This window comes from Gossypium raimondii, chromosome 10 (genome assembly GCF_025698545.1).
Source record: "Gossypium raimondii isolate GPD5lz chromosome 10, ASM2569854v1, whole genome shotgun sequence".
NCBI lineage: Eukaryota > Viridiplantae > Streptophyta > Magnoliopsida > Malvales > Malvaceae > Gossypium > Gossypium raimondii.
The window spans coordinates 9229618-9253071 of record NC_068574.1 but is presented as its reverse complement, the minus strand read 5'-3'; the positions used below and the strand labels follow the sequence as shown (position 1 = coordinate 9253071).

Genomic DNA, 23454 nt, shown 5'->3' with positions numbered 1-23454 from the left:
AACATTTGCAAAGGATAATACATTTACAAAACATCGCCAATCAACTGTCAAATTCATTTGTTAACCCAAAAAATAATTACAAAATCTCACATACTAGCTGAAAATGCTCCAATACAAATTGATATCCCAATAAAACAAATTATTAATATAAAAGAAAGTAATCCAACGCAAGCATGAGAACTAGTTAGTTCTAAATATAAAAATCCTCGTAAAAGGAAAGAAACAAATATTTAAAATGGTCATATTATGGAGGCAAGTGTCCAAAAAGAGGCTAAAGATATAACTAATCAAAAAACCTAAAAAGAGATTTAGGTACTTAAAAATGGTGATAACGAAGAGACCTCGATAAGTGATGTTACTTCAGTAAAAAGATAGAACCGGAAAAATATAGTTATTGACAATAATTTTGCTTATAATGTTGTTATTTAAATAGAAAAAGAAAATGCATATCCTCAACTTAAATCTATTGAGGAATGTAGAAATTGAAAAGATTAGTCAAAATGGAAAGATAAAATTCAATCGAATTGAATTTACTTTCTAAATGTGATATTTTTGGACTTGTATTTCAAACACCTAACGATGTAAAGCCAATAGGATATAAATGGGTATTTGTGTGAAAAAAAATGAGAAAAATGAAGTTATAAGATATAAAGAACGACTTGTAGCACAAGGATTTTTGCAAATGCCCGACATTGATTACAATAAGATATATTAAACTATGATGGATGTAATCACGTTTAGATATTTTATTAATCTGGTAACACGTGAAAAACTTGACATGCGTCTAATGGATGTTATTACAGTCTATTTGTATGGTACACTTGATAATGAAATTTATATGAAAATCCTTGAAGAATTTAAAATCCCTGAAGGATTTAAAATCCCTGAAGGATTTATATGGATTAAAACAATTTAGACGTATGTGGTACAATCGTCTTAGTGAATATTTGTTAAAAGAATATTATAAAAACTATTCAATTTGTCCATGTGTCTTCATAAAAAGGTCTGGATCATATTTTATGATAATTTCTGTTTATGTTGATGATCTAAATATTTTTGGAAGTTCTAAAGAGTTTCAAAATGCAGTAAATTGTTTAAAGAAAGAATTTGAGATAAAAGATCTTGGAAAAACAAAGTTTTTTCTTAACCTGCAGATTGAGCGTTTAAAAGATGGAATCCATGTCCATCAGTCAACTTATACAGAAAAGATCTTAAAGAAATTTACATGGATAAAACACATCCATTGAGTACCCCAATGGTTTTTTTTATCTTAGATGTGAATAAAGATAAAATGCATCCTTGCAAGAATGATGAAGAATTTCTTGATCTTGAAATACCATATCTAAGCGTCATAGAAGCATTGATGTATCTTGCAAACAACACAAGACTTGATATAACTTTCGTTGTAAACTTGTTAGCAAGATTTAGTTCTTCTCCAACATGTAGACATTAGAATGAAATTAAACATGTATTTAAATATCTCAGTGGGACCATTGATACGGGATTATTTTATTCAAATTATTCAAAATCTCTATTAGTTGGCTATGATGATGTTGAATATTTATCAGATCCACATAAAAGTAAATCTCAAATGAGATATTTATTTACATGTGGAGACACTGTCATATTATGGCGTTCAACAAAACAAACATTAGTTGCTGCCTCTTCATATCATGCAGAAATAATTGCAATGCATGAGGCAAGTCGAGAGTGTGTTTGGCTAAGGTTATTGACCCAACATATCTAGTAGATACGTAATTTGCCTTTTCAAGAGAATATGTCAACTATTTTATGTGAAGATAATGCAACATGTATATCTTAATTGAAGGGTGGTCACATCAAATGTGATAGAATGAAACATATTTCACTAAAATTATTTTTCACTCATGATCTTGAGAAAAAATGTTATATGGAAGTTCAACAAATTCGTTCTAGTGATAATTTAGCATATCTTTTTACCAAGGCATTACCAACTTCAACATTTGAAAGATTACTACACAAGATTGGAGTGCGCCGACTCAAAGATGTAATGTGATGTTGCCATTAGGAGGGAGTCAAAAACATGTTACACTATTTTCCTTTAACCATTTTTTTTTTGTCTCATTGGGTTTTCTTGGTAAAAGTTTTTAACAAGGCAACTTATAATAATAGATTATGTACTCTTTTCCTTTATTAGATTTTTATCCCATAAGGTTTTTCTTAATAAATTTTTTTACGAGACATTTTCATTGATGGATATCCAATGGGGAGTGTTGTAAATCCATTGATAAATAGATGTCCATAACCCCTCAAATTTATCTTATTGTAACCCCTAAAGAATGACTGTCTATAATTCCTAAATTCATTAGTTTGTAACCCCTAAATTAATGTTGGTCATTAATGCTTTATAACTTATGATACTTGAAGCCCTATAAATAAAGGGCATGTACAAGCTTATTATATCCTAAGTGAAAGTTCATTTCTTTATCTTTTTTCTCTCTTAATTTTTGTATTCTTTGTCTAGTTTTATAATAAATTTCAATTAATGTGTCTATGCTAAATACATTTAATTTTTACTATTTACATAATAATGAAATCCAAGCCATGGGACTAGAAAAAGAAAAAAAGAGGCTTCCATCTGGTGTTAGGATCAGCCCAAGAATGCGATGGACAGCAATGACTTACGACAACGGCTATAGTTGTGAAAGGAAAGAAATAAAGAAAAAATAGAATATATTTTTATAATTGAAATGGAATCAATTAATCATATTAAAAAGGGTAATTAGGAAGAAAAGTAGTATTTATAATTAAATATAAATTTGATTAGGAATTAAATATGTAAGGTCTGAAATTTAGATAAATTTTAAATTTATCAATTTTGATTTTTGAACTTATATTATGTATTATCAATTTTTTAAAATTTCAATTTCAAATTATATTATATCATTTTTGTTGAAATTTGAAATTTCAATTATATTATATCATTTATATTTATCAATTTTATGAACTTAAGGTTTTGAGTAACATTAAAAAAATTAAGTATTTTTCCAGTTGATTTAGAAATTACTTAATTCATTAAAAACTTTTAAGTAAAATTAAGTAAATTTTTTTATTATTCACATGATATAATCCCAGCCACTATTCCCTTTTATATTTTAAGTAAACCTAGCTTGATTTGAGGTAGGTCAAGGTATAAAGATTAGATAGAAACTTGAAACATAAAGCCTAATGATTAAAGATTAGTTGGTGAGGGTAACACAAGCAGTTGACGGTTCATGGGTTTGGTCCACTATTCTGCACTGTTATCGATAGTGTAGTTTCTCCCGCGATACTCATTCCGGTTGGCATGCTTTGATAAGATTCTTTCACCATTCTATCCATCTGTGTGGTATTTGTGGACTCATGCTTGCTTGCTTCACCTTTTCTCTCCGTGAACCACTTGTCCAATGACGACCGCACAAACTCCTTAAACAGTCCTTCCTTCAATTGACTACCCATCTTTGATTGTGTATCATGCAACCATCAAAACACACAAGCTAAGGCCACTTCACTTATAGATAAACATATTTGTGTAGAAATACCTACCAGTGTGACCAAAGCATACAAAGGCAAGGTGCTGTAACTGCATAGAACTTGAACCATTACACTGCAAAAACCAAAAAATTCTGTAAAACAAGTAAATGGACTTTGAAATCATCGAATGTCAAATGTTTTTACCCCATTATAAGTCTAGGGATGATATAGCTCATTCTTTCCATGATGCATGAATGGAATCCATATGTACACTGTATGAAACAAACTAGATCAGTAATATACATAGCCAAAGAGTTTAAAAAGCAGATATTGCTAGACATACCAATATCCAGAAGAAGAATGCAAGCTCAAATGCATTTTGAAAGAGAATAAAATGAATCAAGTGAAGAACGATTCCAGGCTTTTCGAACCAAAAATGTGTGTCGGAAGGTTTAACTTGTGTTGCTTCACTCACATCCACCTCTTGCGCTAAGCGAGTGATAATGTGCTCTAACTTGGTTCCCACGAGAAGTAAAAGCTGTACACCTCCATTCAACTAAAACAATTAATGTCATCTGACTCTCAATAATATTCCTAAACCACTGAATATGGCTAATTAATCTACTTACAACGACAGGGAGAAACGATAACCAAAAATAAGTATGCCACCCTGCTTAGATATATACAAATATGTTAGGGCTACATAGAATCTCATACATCGAACACTGTGTAACCAAAAGCACTGCTATGCCATTTAGATTAAAGGAAAATTACCTTCCACGTTCAATAGCAAAAACACCACCACAAATAGCCACAGGTACCAGCTATATATATGTGACACAGGATGAAATATTAGTAGGGGTTATGTATCTTAAACTCAGAATAAACCTGATTTTAAAGAAAAAAGAATTGATCACCTTATGCCAACAATCTTTTTGAAGTCCACTTCAAGTGTCCGAATCATGTAACCGTGAAAATCAAAGTTTCTATGACCTTGAGTCTGTGGGGAGAAGAGGTAATCGGTAACACCCTTTTCATCAAGCCATAGACAAAACTAATTGTTCCTAATAGTATTATTGATGATCATGATGGTTTAGGGACTTAACTCTGATAAACCCTTCTCGAAGTGCTAAGTAGTCTGACTTGGTAACAGAATCATAAAACTGTTTGAAGAATGACATCTGCCAAAACAACATATGTAATTGATGTCATATAGTGATCATGTCAAAATAATGCTTAATGTTTACAGCTATATATATATATATATATATATATATATATATATAGTTATATTCTCAAGGAACACAGGTCCAAAAAGCCTTATTTGAAAAGGCAAGGTGTGGTTCACAGGTTGGCTACCTTGAAGACAGCAAAATTTAACTCATTTACATTTACCAGAATAATATAAACAACTACAAGACTTACAATCCAGCTCACAACAGCTGCCCTTCTCCAATATCCTTGTGCATGTCGTGCAAAAAATGTATGATGATGATCGGTATCCTCTGCTGGACCAGATAACATGGTTAACAACAATCTTACCAAATAGAAATCAAAGATAGCTTAGTTTGGAATTTTTTATTCTTGTCACCATTTCCATGTTTCAAAATCAATTCTTCCCACTGCTTCCATTGTCGTATCTGCATAAGATGAAGAAATTTTACGAACTGCCTTAGTCTGTAGGGTTGAAAAAAAGAATAAAAAGGATTTCGAGTACTTGCCCAACAAAACAATCTTATATATCAACTAAGTTGTCCCTGCTAATAGTTTCGATTACCTTGATTATGTATACTTGCATATGTAAAACATATTACTAACCAAAGTTGTAGTTATATAAAGACACCATGTTGAATTCGAATGATTATAAAAGTAGTTTCGACTACATCTATTTATAGGTTAAAAAAACTTATTTCTAATCAAAGTTAAATATATTATGTTAATAAATACTAAATATATTATACGAAGATATATTTTGTTTAACTTGCATTGCAAGCAATCTCTTGAAATTTGAATCACACAACTCTAACAGTAACAAAACATCACCCTTGCTCCTCCAAGAACCATCGTAATGACGCAGAATATCACGTGAACAACTGCCAATACAAAGATGAAAATGTGCAGATGATGTAATGCTTCCCGTGACAATAAGGGGACCTTCCCCTGAGATAAAATAAAAATAAAAAAAGAAGGAAAGAAAAGAAAATCAGATTTGAGCACGATTTGGAGCCAAAATCAGATCAATCTCTTCTGGAAATGTTTAGTGTTGTCTGCAGTTCATTAATAATGTATTTTTCCATTCAAAGTAAGGAAATGAAGCTCACAAGGACAAAGATTTGCAGTGAGTTGTTATATTCATTCTACATGAGGTAACTTTTTGAATATGGCTTGGTACATATATAGAATCTCGAATATACACACTTGAGATATTTTGAGAATATATTGTGTTGTTATATAGACCTAGCAATTCATATATCTGTGTCGTGTGTGTGGTCTAATATATGCAATGCAAAATCATAGCATGGAGGAAGAGATTGAGCATTTACGAGGTGCCTTATTCTACTTCAAGTCATATTAGTCAGATAGTACCCCATAAGTTAAGTGACTCCACACCATATGCTTTAGCAAGCACGAGCACAGTATTGGAAACTTAACAATTTTGTGAGACCATGATAATATACCTCACGCGAACAATGGTCTGAGCCGCTATCTGTGGAGAACAAGCGCCGTCTATTGTTTATAGCTTGAGAAGTATATTCTTCATGAGTTTTCTCTTCACTATGCCTCTTGCATGGAAGCAGACTAGTTGCGAAGTAAGCCGGGATGCAAATTTCACATACTAGACCTTGAAAGACAGTTAATAGAAGGGAAATGAATCCTAATAGCATCAGCTCTGTCAACAAACATCAGTAAGGAATTGGTTAGGAAAAACCATAAACTTACAAATTCAAGGCATGGTGAAGTTATATACACCGTGTTTACTAGCTTGGGAGATTATTTGTAATGAAATCCTACCCGTATTCCTTTTACCTCATTAATGTTGCATATTTAAATATGCACTGTTTTATGACAACGACATGAGCTGCCCAACTATTAACTTAAAGAATTTCTAGCAAGCTAATATGAGAAGAGAGAAAAAGTAAGAAAGCAAACCTTCTTTCAATTTTTGTAATGCTTCAAATAGTGCATCTTGTTTCTTGTGCTTCAAGTACTGGATTGCCAAACACAAAACAATGGAAAGATTTTCTTAATTTCATACAATGTGATATTATACTAGTTAAACATAGAGGAGGAGCAAAATTGTTTCAGAAACCTTCCCGAGGCGATGAAGACCTCGTTCAGCGATAATAGATATGAGAACAATGATGAAACAGACAGCAGCTACCACCCAGGTTGGTGTAAACTCGAGAGAATTGGACTCTTCTTCTGCCGACATATCTTAATTTCATACAATGGGCCAAGAAATAAAACAAATGCAATACTGTCGTATGGTTGCTGTCACCAATATATAAAATGCCTTAAAAGGAAGACGAAAAGGTGCCTAAAGAATAAGCATGTACAAACGCGAGGGAAAAGAATTTAACTGAGGACAGTTGAAACGGCAAAATAAAAATAATAATAAATTGCCAAAGAATCAACCAAGTGACAAGAAAAGCGCAAATCTCAGTCACAGTTGATAGGAATAACTTGAGCTGAGCCCACATTTTTTCTTTTTCTTTGCAACACAGCTTCCCTAGATTCTGCTACTAACCCACCCAATCCTTTACTCTCCAATTTTCCGGCCCCGTCGATAGCTTGGCTGTTTCCATGCACCAATTTTACCACTTCAAAATTTTGTGTTACTTTGAAATCATTGAGAGCGGGGTACACATGTCATCATTATACGCTTAACTTGCCATTTAGAAATCAAAAACAAAACCTTGAGATACAAAGAAAAGAGGAATAAATACACAAAAACCACATACATTCTGATTCAAGCACACTCCCGGTCTGGTTTGTGAGAAATACTCAAAGGGGAGAAAAGAACAACAGTGAACTGCTAAGGCGAGATTTCTATGCTCTGAAAACGGCAACCATTAGATATTAGACACAAATTTATTGTTAAATCAATTTAAGTGTTTAAACTCGTGTTTCAAAGAATACAGTATTGATACCATACATATACACTATGTATACCGTGAAATCCAAATGGACTTCATATTCAAATTATCAGATCCTGAATGCTAGTCCTATTCTCCAATCTAATAGCCAAACCACCATCAGTTTACTGCAGCTTTGTTCCATTGCACATCTCCTTCCTTGCCCTTTGCACTACTTTCACTTTCAAGGTCATCAAGGTGCCAAAAAACACTTACACAATCATAAGACTAAGTCACACAAAAAGGAAACATTTAAAGGATCTAAAAGCATATTTATGGCTTCCAAGGTGCTGGAGGTGGTGGCGGTGTGGGAAACATTGGTGGAACTGCAGAAAATATGGTATTCTTGTCAATTCCAGTTGACTTGTCACCAGACAATGCCACAAGTGCAGCAACCAAACCAGCATTGCCTGCAAGAGTTGGTTCAGTGTAGTTGTAGTTGGTGCGAACATCGTGAAATCCATCATGCTTGTCAGGTCCAGCAACCATGGCTCCCACAAGCGTATTCGGGTTTGGCTTTTTTGAATCCCTCCATTTCCATCCCCCCTTACAGTTATATCTGATCTTATTCTTAGGGATAGATGCACCTCTATGGTGAACATGTTTTGGGTAATGGTTACCAAAACCCACAACATAGCTCATTTTCCGAGGATTTTTGCCAAGGATGTAATCCATCTGCAAAGTAAAAGCCAAAGAAACAAAATTATTAGCTAGCAGCCTTGGTATGATTCAAGTCAAGTGGTCTGAAACATTTCTCCTGGACTATCTTTTGAAAAAGAACAGACAAAAACATACCTGGGTTTTGGCAAATTCACGCAAGACATCAGTTGAATAGAAATTGGGACCACAATACCATCCAGGTGTATCAGCAGCATCAAGATAATCACTGTATAATGCGGCTAAGAAGGCTGCATTGACAACATACTGCAGAGGCTGAGGCCTACCATGGTTTAACTGAATCAAACCGCCTGTTAAATGTCCAAAGTTACCAAGGTCAAAGAAAGGTACATAGCAAACACAATTGAGTATGAAATGGTTAACAAAAGCAGGAGATATGTTTACCTTTAGTTCTATTAAAGCTAGTAAAAACTGGAAGGAATGAGCACATAACTATGCTGGTTTGATTGTGAAACGTTCTCAATATTTCCTCATATGGATACCCAGGACTTAAAAACAATCTCAACCGGCTCAGAAGCACCTAAAACACAAAACATTGGTTATATTAGTGATGAACATAAAAGCTATCTCCAAAAGGTTCTATCGCTAAACAATGACAAAAGTTGATAAACCCTGTACAGGCAAATTGGGACAAGTAGTAAATGTATAACCTGTTACTGCAAACAGTGACGTACACAATTAAGCACACTAATTAAAAATTAATCCGTCTAGGAAGCATAAGTAGCAACTTTAACGGCTTGAAGCTAGCTAGATCAGATACAGGAAATGTATGATCAATGATTTTGTAGTACAATGATATACAAAGAAGAGAAAAAAGACCAAGGAAACAAATGGTTAATGACAAAAAATGAGCTTAGTGCTGAGTGGCCATGGTGCTTCAAATATTGTTAAGACTACCTGATATCAAAGACAAACAAAGACAAAGAAACAAGATCTACGATAAAATTTTACCCCTATGAATATAGGGCAAAAAACTGGAAGAATATTTCCAAATGGTAGAAAGATAGCTAATTGATTGTATCAAGAAAATTCATCTCAATTGCATTTGAATATCATATAGCTGCAAACAACACAAACCAAACCTAATATACAAGTTCTGAGAAAAATTTTACCAGAAAAGCCTTGCATCTAATAACCAAATAGTGTAGACAGTAACAAAAGGTACAAGAGTAGAAGACAACAGCATAAAGTTACCTGAGCACCAGCAAGCTTGTTGTCCCAGCTAAGAACGCCATAATCTGGGCCTCCCCAGAATGCACCAGCATGCTTGGCAAGTTTAGGATGAGTAGCCAACTGAAGGTAGGAAGAATTCCCAGTGGCGTAGTATAACCAAGCTCCACCCCAAACAAACTCATCCCAGTAACTGGAGGAGTTATAAAAGAGGGCAGGGTCAGAACCACCAGCACTATATCTGCCTCTTTGATCCCTGGCAAACTGAAAGACTGTCCGTGCACCATGGACAAGCTTTTGAGAGTACGCCTTGTTGTCTTTGAAAACAATGGAAGCAGCAGCCAAAGCAGCAGCCATTTCAGCAGCAAGATCGGAGCAGCTGTGACATTCATAGACAGGGCGCGGGTAATCAATGTCCTCAGGGCGCATCCAGCAATAATGATCATTGGGTGTAGTACTGCCTCCGGATGTATCTCCTACTCCAACCTATAAATTTATAACTTAGCATCGATAAATGGACAAAGAACAATGAAATAAGGAATAGTATCTGTATAATTATACCTGCGCTGCAATCTTATCTATGGTATCAGCTGAATTGTTGAAGGTCTTGAGCAGATAATCAGTACCCCATTTGATAATCTCCTTAACATGATTAAGTTCACCGGCAGCCTCGTATTTAGCACTGTACTCAATGACGCTCCAGCTCAACATGGTCATGGCAAAAGATGCAGGGAAGTTGAACTTGATAGCATCTCCAGCGTCGTAGTAACCGCCGACCAGATCCTTCATTGTAGTGCCGGGATCGGACTTTCCATCTCGGAGGCACGAGTTTCCTCTCCAGGACACGTTATTATGCTTGGGTAACTTCCCGGCTGCAGTGCGTTTATAAATTAGATTATTACCATTATTTTGGGTCAGGAAAGACTGACATTGTCGCAACAAAAGCTGTTATTATATTATTATATTATTATATACCCTAAAAACATGGGTATAATCTGATCTGACCAATACCCAACTTAGATCTGATAACTGAAGCTAAAACTGAAGGAAGAGAAACGTACAACGCTGAGCATTGAAGAACATGAGGGCTTTGTGAAGTGCGAGAGTGTAGTTATCAGGAGGAGGCTTGCCGTGGTGATGACGTGGAACGGTCTTGACGATTAAGGTGATTAATCCGGCAAGGACGGCTGAGACGACCAAGGTCCCAACCGTCCAGACAAAGATCTTGCGGCTGACAATGATGCACCCGAGATCAACGTACTTCTTCTTCTTCTTCTGCTCGCTGGGGCCAAGCAGCCAGCTCTGCTGCGTCTCGTCCAAAGGGCGAGAGAGTGCAGCCCTGTCCAGGTCTTGCAGATTCCTACTCCTGTCATCATCAGTGGCGGAATCAGCCGCGTTTATCTCCAGCGGCCCTCCCCAGGGATCTCTCCCGTACATGCTCATCTTGATTAAAAGAGGAATAGACAAAAGTAAAGAAAAATTATAAAGTATAAACCGCAATGGCAGCACCGACAGATGAGATGAGAGGAAGAGGAAGAAAGTGGTGTGATAAGAAAATGGGGTAAGTGAGCAGTGGCTGTTGTTTTCTGTTCTTGTCTTTATTGTTACTTTTTTTGGAGTTGTAGTGGGTGCTAAGTTAATATTGAGCTGGAATATTTTGGTTGCTTGGCCCTCACACCCTAATCTTTGCTCCTTTTGCTTTACTATTACTCTAAACTACAAATATTTTATTTTAACATCCAAGCAAAATCTTGGATTTGGGTTTGGGTTTGGGTTTGGTTGATGAAACTGACAGAGGGACAAGGACGGTGTAGCTGTAATCTTGCTTTGCCTTTTTCCACAACCCAAATCTTCCTCCAGCTAACGGTAGGTCTTCTTTTTCTTTCACCCCATTTTATTTTCTAACTTACAAAAATTTTATATTTTAGGAAAAAAATCGATGTACAAAAATGAAATATTTCAATATCCTTCAAAATTTTAAAATTTAATAATAATAACCTTTTAGATTTAAAAATTTAAGTCCAATGACATGACATGGTTGTATGTAAGCTCAAATTTTACCTTTAAATGTTAGGATAAAACATGCTCTCAATCAACCTCCAATAAAATATCTATATTTTGACTGTATTAGTTTTATGTCTCTACTTAGTTGTTAAATTATAAAATATCATTACTTTAACAAAATAGTAAATATTGATTTAAAGACATTTTTGTTTTAAAAGAAAAACTTCATGTTTTCAACTCAAAACATAATTTTAATTTTCATGTCAAATTTAATAAATATATCCACTAATATAATTTATTATGGAATAAAATAGGGCCAAGAGATTAATGAGGTATAGTAAAATAAATATTTAAAAATAGATTGTGAATACTCCCCAAATCTATTATACATAAATGCAAATACAATTTTTTTATTTGATGATACAAATAATTTAGTTTTAATTAATAAAAGTAAATTATCAAACAATGTAACTAACTGAGGTTTCGGTTTGTTAGCTGAGTAGATTTAACTTAAATTTTGAAGTTAAAAGATAAATTCAAAAATAAAATTGACGGAACCAATCCAATACTCTTCCTTACCACTTATTCAATATAATTAAAAATTAAATGCTAAAAAATAAGAATATTGAATTTAAATTATAAAATTTGTTTGATATATTATTTAAAATTAATTATGAAATACAATTAAATTATTTGATAAATATAGATTTTAAATTTTACATTTTATTATTATTTTTAAACATTTCACCTAACAAAAATCAAAAGTAATTTTTATAAAATAATATAATATTAAAATAAATAAAATAAAATTGAATTAATTGAAAATATTTTGTTAAGTACTTTTTATCTGTTTATTATTTTTGTACTTTGATTTTAATTTTAAATTATCAAATATATATATAATTTAATTTTATTAATTTTAAATATGAATTCAATTAATCTAAATTTATGTATAAAATATATATATTCTAATCAAGTTAATTATTTAGTAATAAAATGTTGATAATAAAATCTTTGTCTAATCTAAAAGGAATATCCGGGTCCGCGCCACGCGGCGAACATACATTCATTCTCTCCATTATTAATACAAAGGGCTCAACCTATTTTTTAATCAACCCAACCTTGACCGACATTATAAGACATCTATTTGTTGTTCTGTAATCAATTTGTATTTTTGTTTGCCACGTGTCCGGTCTGGTCCTCGCCTATGCTGCTCCATTCATTTCTGGGATTGAATAATTTAATTTTTTGGTTAAATTCTGCTTTTAGTCCTTGTACTCTATAAAAGCTGTGGATTTTATCATTGTACTTTAATTTGATCAATTTAATCCTTATATTTTTTGAATTTTTAATTTTCTTGGCCCAAAGAGTAGGTGTTAAATTTGTTTATTTAAATTCAATTATTGATCTTATACTATGCGAATAATTATAGATTTAGATTATATTCTTTAATTGGATCATTATAAATCCTATACTTTTAGAATTTTGAAATTTCAATTTTATGCAAATTATAGCCACTAAGCCGTTAAATGAATTTTTAGTGAGTAACATGTGGAAATAACAAGTTAATATAGTGTTACACATATATAATACGTTTAGCGCATTAGATTTTGAAAATAATAGAATTTAACTTAATGAGTTTAATAGATATGGTTTGATGATAACTAAAGTTTAAAATTTAAAAGCATAAAATTAAAATGATTAAATAAAATATAATGCTTAAATCTATATCTCCAGTAACTAACAATAATTTTATTTTATTTTAAATTTATAAACCCTAAACAACGTCTTTTTTTTTTGTAAATTAATTCAGTTTTCTAGTGAGAGGATGGATACTACTAAAATTAAAATTTCAATATTTTAGTCTAGTTTAGTTTTGATTTTGGAGCTTATTGAATTTGAATTTTTGTTATTTATAGTGGAAGTTTATAGTCGTTCTACCTTAAGCTTCCTCTAAAATTAGAATCTACATTCACTTATTAAAAATGTATTATATTTTATCAACATTCTGCGCTTATTAATTGAATTTTAGTTAATAAATGAACTCCTAAAAACTCTAAAATAAATTACGCATCTAAACATATTTCATCCCAAATATTCTGTCCTAAAAACCATCAGATTCCAAAACCTTTGGAAATGAAAGAGTCCTTGTTTAGGACTTCTAAAATTGTGTTTAGATTAGCATTCCTATCGCAAGTCATCCACAAAATGGTTAAAAATATGTTGTCTGTGTTATGGAATCCTTTATAACTTACTATGGAAGACACATGGATGATTGGAACATGAAGAAATGAAGTCTTCGTGAAAAACTTGAAAAGCAATCTAACACTCCAAAAACAAAGTGTAGGCCAATCAAATTTTCTAATCAATTACCAAGCAACACATGTCAAGTTAATATTATTGTGGGTCAAAGTTAAAATTACTGTGATAAAAATGATCACATCATGTTTATTTTATCATTATTTTTTTCTAATTATGTAACACCTTAACCCACATCCGTCACCAAAATAGGGTTACGGAGTTTTACCAATCAAACAGACATAATTTCAAGCATTTCATATCATATAATATTAAAGACAAAACTAATCAAATTCATACACATTGTCCCTTATTCGAGCCCTCGAGGCCCAAATTACGTATTAGAAACAAGTCGGGACTGATTCGGAAACTCAGAGAATTTTTCGAAAAATAATAAAAAATTTCAAAGCTACAGGGTTCACACGGCCATGTGGCCAGAATTTACCTTAAATAACAAGTTTACCATTCCCTGCAAGCTTGGACATTAAGCAATTCAAAAATCATTCGTTTAACTTATTCAAAACACGATTAAACACATCGAAAACATGTCAAAATAATCATCCTAGGTGTCTAACCAATGTACCCTCATAGGTACCACAATTATATCATCAAAACATATAAATAAAACATCATTCAAATCCAATTTGTAAACATGCCAATTTCCATTTATTTTACCTATTTCATTTTCATTTAAACATCAACTTAAATATGTCATATCATGACCTCAAACATAAACACATTTATATGTATATAACCATCCAATATTAACTTATAATCTTATTTACAATCAATCCACAAAATGATTAATATTTAGATGCCCTAGGTACATGCCAACATAAAAGGAAAAGCATCACCACGTTTGAGTTCGAGACTGTTGTTGGATGCTAAATCGGCGATCAAAACTTAGTACCTAACCTGCGCACGGAAAACAAAACCGTACGCTGAGTAAAACTCAGTGGTATTTCTATAATCCAAATATTTAAAGATAAAACAATATAAAATGTATAATAAAATATTAAGCACAATTGAATATTTTAAAACCATACAATATTCAATTTCCATCACTTGCTATAGAAATAGCTTTTCACAATTTAAATCACATTTCATTTATGCAATTGCTTTATCCATACAATATTCGATTCACTATTCCACTTCATTTCTTATATCATTCCATTTCAATATCAATTATAAGATTTTTGTAACACCCCTAACTTGTATCCGACGCTGGAACAAGGTTACGGAGCATTATCAGACTTATAAACCAAACAATCATACATTTCATATTCATTTCTCATTAAAAAAAATCATTCAAAATCATTCATATAGTCCCTAATACGAGCCCTCGATGCTCAAAATAAACATTAAAAATGGTTCGGGACTAAACCAAGTACTCAAGGAATTTTTAGGAAAAACATGGAAATTTTTCAAAGTGTAGGGGACACACGCCCATGTGGCCAAGCCGTGTGGACATTCAAAATGGGGCTACACGTCCGTGTCCTAGCCCGTGTCCAAACTAGTGAGCATACTGACTTGGGTCACACGGCCAAACCACACGCCGTATGTCAGGCCATGTACCCTTCGAAATGGCCTCACACGTCTATGTGTCAGGCTGTGTGCTAGGCCCTGTGAAAACTGGAGGGTATATTGACTTGTGCACACGGCCAAGCCACACACCTGTGTGTTAGGCCGTGTGAAGCTACTGACTTGATTTCTAAGGAAGTTACAGGGAACACACAGCTGTCTCACCTGGTGTGTCATACACAGCTAAGACACACACATGTGTCTCTGCCCATGTGGACAAAAATAGGTCATTTTCCAAGCCATATTTCTCATCCAAATTGGTACCAACCTACACACATCAATATGCATATAACCATGGCCTAAATAGGCATTCAAAATCAACCAATGTCAAGTTTATAACATGTAATAATATCACATACCATCATGATACATATAGGCTCCTCAAATGGTCACTCATAATCATGCAAACTATGTCTCTAAATATACCTAATTGGTCAAACATGTATATGCAATCTTTGTGCCTAAAACTTAACATGTATGCCACTTATAAATCTCAACCATTTGGTACCAAAAATACCAATTCACAACCAAGTCATTTACATAGCAACCATACATCATATACTGTAAGGCTATTTACATATTTACAATTCAAAAGATATGTCCACAAAACAAGCCAAATCAAATGGCTAAAACACAACTAGACATATAGGCTTCCATTAGCCAAAAAGACCTATACATGCCATTTAACCCAAAATATAAAGTCAAAAGTACCAAAATAACGTTTGATAGTGTGATACGATCTCTGACAACTTCTAATCCGAACGAGCTTTTGAAACACTATAAAATACAAAAAAATAAACAGAGTAAGCAATTAAGCTTAGTAAATTCATATAACACAGAATTAAACTTACTATTTAACCCCAAATTTAGGTAAGTAACCCAAATCACAACACATTTCAATTTGGCCAAAGCTTATCACATAACCATTTATCAAGTTAGCCATGTATTCATATAAAAACCAAGAATCATGTATGAATTCAATAATTATTAAATTCCATGTACATGGAACATCTATACCGTGTAATATGTATATCATACATAGATCATTTCCATGTAAATACCTGTACTGGTTTGTATCGAACTTGTATAATCTCGTAATAACACTATGCCCGTTGAACCACTTAGAATATCGTTAGATACGCGGGTGGTACACACGAGGTGTACTGACTGAATTGTAATCTGTCAATTCCTATACATGTATGCTCATACGAGCGATAAACGCTAAGCTCCTCCGAGCTGAATAACGGTAAGCTTATACGAGTTGAGTATCGGTAAGCTCATAAGAGTTGGAATCGGTAACCCTAATGACATGTCATTCGTATCCTACGAATTCTTAAAGTTCAAACGGGGCTCGATATTCTTCGTATGTTGTCGGTTATGCGCTCGATAATCATACATAAAAATTAAACCATTCACATACATATATTTCAATTAAAGTATATAAATACGCAATTTAATTACACGAACTTACCTTAAACTTGTACGACGGAAATACGATTGTTTAGTCCATGGCTTTATCATTTCCCCGATTTAATTCTGAATGTTACTTTTTTTATCTATATAATCAAATTTAACTAATTTAAGCATCATTCTATTCAAATTAACCAAAATTCATTTTATGGAAAAATTACCATTTCCCCTATACTTTTGACTTCTTTACAATTTAGTCCCTAGGCTCGTAAAATGAAATTCATGCAATTTCATCCACACCTAAGCCTAGCCGAATTTTATATGTGCTTATGCAGCCCATATATTCCTCAAATTCACACATTTACCACCCAATTTTCATATTTCACAAATTAACCCTTAATTGACAATTTCAACAAAACTCACTTAACAAAAATTGTTTATTTAACAACCAAGATTCATTTTCTTCCATTAAACTCAAAACCTTAACAAATTCATCAATGACAAAACTCAAACTATTCAATAGTTTTGTAAATTAGCCCTCTAGTTAGCTAGGTTAAGCTACAACGATTCCAAAAACATAAAAATCAACAAAAACGGGACAAAGGATCACTTACATGCAAGGGATTTTGTGGCTAAAAAATTGTAATGGCCCAAATTCAAGGTTATCGGAATAGTGGTTTCGTAACCACAAATCCGATTTAAAGAGAAATTTATTTTAATATTTTTGCATGAATATTGATATGATAGGAAAATCGTATAAAAATATTGATAGAAAAATTTTGCCGATTTAGTGGTTAGCTAAAAAAAGAAATGATTGAAGAAATTGGGTAAAAACAAGGTATCGAGACCTCGATCTTGTAAAATCGAGTCGGAAATATTTTTATAAATATTTATGAAATGTTAGTAATATGGTATTAAAATTTTGTTAGAAAATTTTAATGTTTGGGTAGTCAATTAAGTGAAAAAGACTAAATTGAAAAAGGTGTAAAAGTTACTAGAAGGATTAAATAGCTCAATTGTTAAATGAGGAGGGACATAAATTGTAAATAATCCCAAAAGGAGATATTTTGGGCGGCATAACCTGAGAAAAATCAGGAGAATTAGTGAAATAAGGGTAAAATGGGAAAATAACAAATTTTACTAACATAAAAATGAGACCAAATTGGAATATCTAGAATTCTCTTTATTTTTCTGCATTCTCGTCAGCCAAAAATGTCCTAAGGGTTTATTCAAGCTGGTTTTTCATAATTTTTGCACCAAGTGAGTTAATCCTTGCCTTTTTCTTGTAATTTTGGTGTTTCTAAGACTTTTACAACTAGGTCCTATTACTAAATTCATTAGTTTTTGATTTTATGAATGAAATTGAAAGTTGATATGAATATGTGCTGGAAGTTTATGATGAAATAGCATGAAATTGAAGCTTTAATTTGTTTATGAGATGATTTTATTAGGTAATTTCAATAGAAATTGATTTGTAGGACTTAATTGTGAAAAAATTTGGAATTAAAGTCTAGTGCTAAAATTCTGATTTCCAAAGGTTATAAAACAGTTTAAAGTGATATAATAAAGTGTTAATTGAGAAAAATCAGCTCAATTGAGAGGTTAATTGAGCAGGGATGAAATTATCATTTATTGAAAGCCTGGGGGAAAATGGTAATTAACATCATGCACTAAACAGTTTTGGACAGCAGCAGTAGGTTAACTTTGAAAAATTACCAAAAATTGTATAAATTTAATTAGAGAATGAATAAAATATGAAATTAAAACTTATTGAGTCTAGTTTCTTATAAAAGAAACGGTGTAAGCAATGGAATTGTAAATCATGAGATATAATAGATTTTGTGAGATAAGGTCAGAATGAATTCAGGTTTCCCTGTTCTGATTTTGGAAAATCATTAAAAATTGTAAAAAAATTATTGTGAGTTGTAATTTATATGATTAGAATCCTTAATTAGTCTATTTTCAGAAGAAATAAACAAAAACATCATCCGAATTCTGTACAATGAGATAATTAATTTTTAGTGAAGAGGGGTCGGAACTGTCAAATAGTGAAACAGGGGAAACTTTAAAGAATAAACTATACTTATTGGCTACACCAAAAATTCTGGAAATTTTATGGTAAGAATATATGTGAGTTTAGTTTCGTAAAAAATTAGTGGATCTTAATTTCGAGTTCCGTAGCTTAAGATATAAATAATTTAGTGACTATAATGCAGTGAGACAGCTTTGAATGCACTATAAATAATAATAGAATTATTGAGAATGTTACATATGAACATGAAATGTATTAGATTAATGATTAAATTTATTTATTTAGATCCAGAAAATTCAAATACAAAGCTAGATCGAGGAAAAGAAAAAGTTCAGGATTAGTAGATTTTTGTTTACGAACAAGTATCGAGGTAAGTTCGTGTAACTTGAATTATATTCTTAAATGCCTGAAATGTTTGTTATTGATGTGAATATGATTTGAATGTTCATTGTATGAAAATTTATGAAACACTGATATATCTGATAAAAAAGGGAAGAAATCCCGGTTGAATGGAAGGAAAATTCGATGGATCTCTGAAAAGGAATTGACGGTAAAAAGGATCTTGTAACACCCCCTAACCCTTATCCGTCGTCGGACTAGGGTTACGAGGTATTACTGAACAAAACACACCTCAATACAAACGTTCAATAGAATTCAAGAATTTAACATTGATATGCAATTCGTTTGAATACATGTTTAAATCAACTATTTCTAAATCAAAATATAAGCATTGTATATATATATAAATGGAAATATATTAAGCTTAGCCAAATTTTATGTAAGTATAATTATAAATTCTACTTTAACCTTTTTAAAACAAAACATAACATTTTGATCCCGTTAAACCATAAGAAAATAAACCATTTTCGTATGGCTATTAATTTCATATACAATATATCAAAGTACGACTTTCCAAAACATTTATCTAGCCTGTACATGCCAAAGTTAAAATTTAAATAGTTTAATACCGAGACAGCATATAGAGTGATGAACTTGCTGACGATCCCCGAGCTTGAAGCTTGATCTTAAGTCTAAAAATCAGAAAGACATAAACAAACAAAGTAAGCTTTTATAGCTTAGTAAGTCTATAGCATAACAGAAATTACAAAATAATTATGTAATTTCCTGATACACTTAATGAATTCGCAAATACTATATATGTTAACTATTACATATAGTCAAAAGCATACTTAATTATCAACTCTTAAAACCGAATGTAAATTCACCATAAACATGAATAGCCGAATGCTTATATACATATATGCTTAACAAATATTAGCTCCAAATGCATTTACACTTATTATAACTAAATGTATATATGTATTTATCACTGCATATATCTAAATGCATATAAGTGCTTATCGCTTGCACTTCATCGAATGCATATATATATTATTCAAATACATATGCCAAAAGCATATACTTATACTTATCAATCACATGTGCGAATGCACATGTATATTTTACTATAATCCACATTTGTCGAGTGCATACACATATATATATCCAACAATTTCATGATAACCAACATATATATATATACTCACTAAACACAAAGATTCAAACGTTTATATGCTCATCAAATACTTAGAAACAAATGTTCATATATTTATCCATTACATATAACCAAAATCATATATATACCTAATGCAAATAATCATTTAATTTAAACAGATTCACTGGCACTTAGCTTGTTAGGCTTAAAGCCTGATTTAGATCACCGGCACTTAGCCTGCTAGGCTTATAGCCTAATCCAGTTCACCAGCACTTAGCCTGCTAGGCTTATAGCCTGATTCAGATCACCGACACTTAGCCTGCTAGGCTTATAGCCTGATTCAAATCACCGGCACTTAGCCTGCTAGGCTTATAGCCTGATTTAGTTCACCTGCACTTAGCCTGCTAGGCTTATAGCCTGATTTAGTTCACCGGCACTTAGCCTGCTAGGCTTATAGCCTGATTTAGTTCACTAAGACTTAGCCTCGCTAGGCTTATAGCCCGATTCAAATCACCAAGCACTTAGCCCGCTAGGCTTATAGCTTGATTCAGTTCACCAAGCACTTAGCCTGCTAGGTTTTAAAACACGAAAATCTCAATTTCTCATATACGAATAATTCCTCAAATATTTATTAACAGAAACAAATATTCACCGTAGTCCATGCTCAAACATAAATGAGTTTGCAAATCATATTTTCAATCCACTTCAAGTACTAATAACTTATAATCATATAAATATATATTCCAACCTCATTTATAAAAACATAAACTTTTATGTCTTTAATTCAATCTAAAACTTGTACACAAATGTACATATAGATATATATCCAAACTCCGTATACATATTTAACATTTATACCTTTTAAATAAAAATTAAAAGCCCATACAAGTATGTTATTTATATTCGAACCTATATGAATTTATATATACACATTCTTGCCTTTACCTAAGTTCACAACTTATTAATGTATATATAAATATACATAACTAAATTTAATACAAATAATTTACATGTACTTATGTATACACACCTATTCGAGCATAATATATATATATATTTGTATCTAAGCTCAATATGAAAACATATTTATGTACATCCATACATATTCAAAACTATACATACATGCTTAACATTCATATCTTATAATATAATCAATACTTAATTATATATATAAATGTTCCATCTCACATATAATCACCTTATTTAAAAAAATTACCTATACAATTACAATATACATATCACTAATCAAAACCCAAAGTTTTTTTTACATATATATATGTATATTCGAAAACCCATGTATACATGAGTATAATACGTACCTTTTATCAAAGCAAGAATTTATACATGTGTTTATTTTCTCATATTCAATCTTATGTGTATATATATATAACCTTCAAACAATCAATTAAATTCAGAACATATTCATATAGATACATATATAAATATTAATACATTATATATTTATATATATATGCTTTATAGCATTCCTACTTTAACTTAATTCAAAAATTTATATAAGCATATATATATATATATATATATATATATATATTCAACACTTCATACACATATATATACCATTTATAATTCTAATTTATTTAATCAAATTACTTTAAATTAAAGCTCAAAAACAACTACAATCGATATACATACATATAAACTAATTTAATATCATTAAATAGCTAATAGACTTACCTCGGATATAGACGGAGACGTTCGACTATTCGACTACTTTTGTTTTTCCCCGATCCAAATTCGACTTCTTTAATTCTTGATCTAAATAAATTCAAATTAAACTTATTTAAACATTATTCCATCAAATTTAGCCTAAATTCACATAAATGGGAAAATTACAATTTTACCCTTAACATTTTACATTTTTCACAATTTAGTCATTTTTTTACACAAAACACAAAATATTCCAAATTAATTTTACTATAGTATGGCCGAATACTCCTAATCTCATATAGGTCCTTGCATGTCATTTATTTCACATTCTAGTCCCTCAATTTAATATTTTCTTAATTTAGTCCTTAATACACATTTTAATCAAAAATTACTAATTATAACATGAAAATCTAACAACATATATTTATTTCCCACCTATTAACATCATAAAACTCAAGCATTCATCAATGGCACATTTCAAAATTATCCACAATTCACAAAATTAAGACATGAGTTTTAAAGTATACGAAGCAACGATCTCAGAAACGTAAAAATTATCAAAAGCCAAGCAAAATACATACCAAATTTTAGCTTCCTAACTGCCGAATGTTTAAAACACCAAAGGTGTTCTTTGTTCTTCAATTTTCGGCAAAACAAAGCCAAATGCATGGCCACTTTCATGTTTTATTTTATTTAATACATATAAATACCTAATTTACTATTTTAACCTTTATTTATTCATTTAAAATCCACTAACATGTCTATAATAGTCCACTTATAATTTATTTGGTATAATATCAACATAAGGACCCCACATTAGAAAAACCATAGCAATAAAGTACTTTAACAATTAACTAGCCACTTTTGCATTTTACGCGATTAAGTCCTTTTATCAAATTAAACACACAAATAGTCAAATTAATTTACGAAAATTTCACACAATCAAATTCAAATATCACAGACACAAAAAATAATACTAAAATATTTTTTTCAGACTTGGATTTGTGGTCCCGAAACCACTGTTCCGATTAGGGTAAAAAAATCAGGCTGTTACAGATCTAGTCCGGACGGGTGATCCTATCCTGATATAGCCCTCCCGAAGAATATGTGGAAAATGGATTTAGCCCGGACGGGTAATCCAAATTAGGGTCTGAATTTAGCCTGGACTGGTAATTCAGATCTAAGCTCATTAGAGTAATTGTCATTGCAGGGGATTTAGCCTGGACTGGTAATCCCGACAATACTCTATGAGTTTATATTACAGGGGATTTAGCCTGGACTAGTAATCCTGCTGTAAAGATGAGGTTCACGGAATTGTGCTCTCTGAAATGGAAATGTGCGCACATGAATATTAATTGACGAACTCGGATTTGTACACTTAGGTGTACTTCTGAAAATGCATCGAAATTCTGAGAAATTCAACTGGATAAATATGGAAAAATAACAAGGGAATGGAATTCATGGAATTGATGAGCTCATCAATCATGGTA

At 31.9% G+C, this 23454-nt stretch overlaps 2 protein-coding genes and 1 long non-coding RNA gene across 4 annotated transcripts; all 3 read right to left on the bottom strand.

Moving 5' to 3' along the window:
* Positions 1 to 3183: 3183 nt before the first annotated feature.
* Positions 3184 to 7414, bottom strand: LOC105775242 (MLO-like protein 13). 2 transcript variants are annotated; one of them, XM_052621885.1, is made up of 14 exons: positions 6803 to 7414; positions 6643 to 6700; positions 6171 to 6382; positions 5536 to 5652; positions 5084 to 5132; positions 4918 to 4997; positions 4599 to 4673; positions 4410 to 4492; positions 4267 to 4316; positions 4122 to 4162; positions 3836 to 4048; positions 3697 to 3764; positions 3565 to 3625; positions 3184 to 3477 (listed from the first exon to the last, which is right to left on the bottom strand). In XM_052621885.1, exons 1-14 carry the CDS (start codon positions 6923 to 6925, stop codon positions 3253 to 3255), a joined length of 1455 nt encoding a protein of 484 aa, XP_052477845.1. In that variant the 5' UTR covers positions 6926 to 7414; the 3' UTR covers positions 3184 to 3252. The 2 variants fall into 2 exon arrangements, with proteins under 2 accessions (XP_052477845.1, XP_052477846.1); XM_052621886.1 differs by having other exon boundaries at positions 3836 to 4030.
* Positions 7415 to 7565: 151 nt separating this feature from the next.
* LOC128033785 (endoglucanase 25-like) lies at positions 7566 to 11102 on the bottom strand. Its single transcript, XM_052621884.1, has 6 exons — positions 10538 to 11102; positions 10038 to 10348; positions 9501 to 9962; positions 8691 to 8826; positions 8424 to 8596; positions 7566 to 8303 (listed from the first exon to the last, which is right to left on the bottom strand). The coding sequence occupies exons 1-6, from the start codon at positions 10917 to 10919 to the stop codon at positions 7902 to 7904; spliced, it is 1866 nt and encodes a 621-aa protein (XP_052477844.1). The 5' UTR covers positions 10920 to 11102; the 3' UTR covers positions 7566 to 7901.
* Positions 11103 to 19680: 8578 nt separating this feature from the next.
* LOC128033707 (uncharacterized) lies at positions 19681 to 22606 on the bottom strand. Its single transcript, XR_008189689.1, has 3 exons — positions 22546 to 22606; positions 21992 to 22072; positions 19681 to 19832 (listed from the first exon to the last, which is right to left on the bottom strand). It is a non-coding gene; the product is annotated as an uncharacterized LOC128033707 (long non-coding RNA).
* Positions 22607 to 23454: the final 848 nt, after the last annotated feature.

What these genes read in the sequence shown, in the direction of transcription:
- LOC128033785 (XM_052621884.1), bottom strand. Translation starts at nt 10,919, where the DNA reads ATGAGCATGTACGGGAGAGATCCCTGGGGAGGGCCGCTGGAGATAAAC. An exon ending in ACAAGCTTGCTGGTGCTCAG is followed by an intron (nt 8,827 to 9,500) that starts GTAACTTTATGC and finishes TTTGTGTTTTAG; the next exon opens with GTGCTTCTGAGCCGGTTGAG. An exon ending in TAGCTTTAATAGAACTAAAG is followed by an intron (nt 8,597 to 8,690) that starts GTAAACATATCT and finishes GACATTTAACAG; the next exon opens with GCGGTTTGATTCAGTTAAAC.
- LOC105775242 (XM_052621885.1), bottom strand. Translation starts at nt 6,925, where the DNA reads ATGTCGGCAGAAGAAGAGTCCAATTCTCTCGAGTTTACACCAACCTGG. An exon ending in GTCTTCATCGCCTCGGGAAG is followed by an intron (nt 6,701 to 6,802) that starts GTTTCTGAAACA and finishes TTGGCAATCCAG; the next exon opens with TACTTGAAGCACAAGAAACA. An exon ending in ATCCCTAGACTTATAATGGG is followed by an intron (nt 3,626 to 3,696) that starts GTAAAAACATTT and finishes TGGTTTTTGCAG; the next exon opens with TGTAATGGTTCAAGTTCTAT.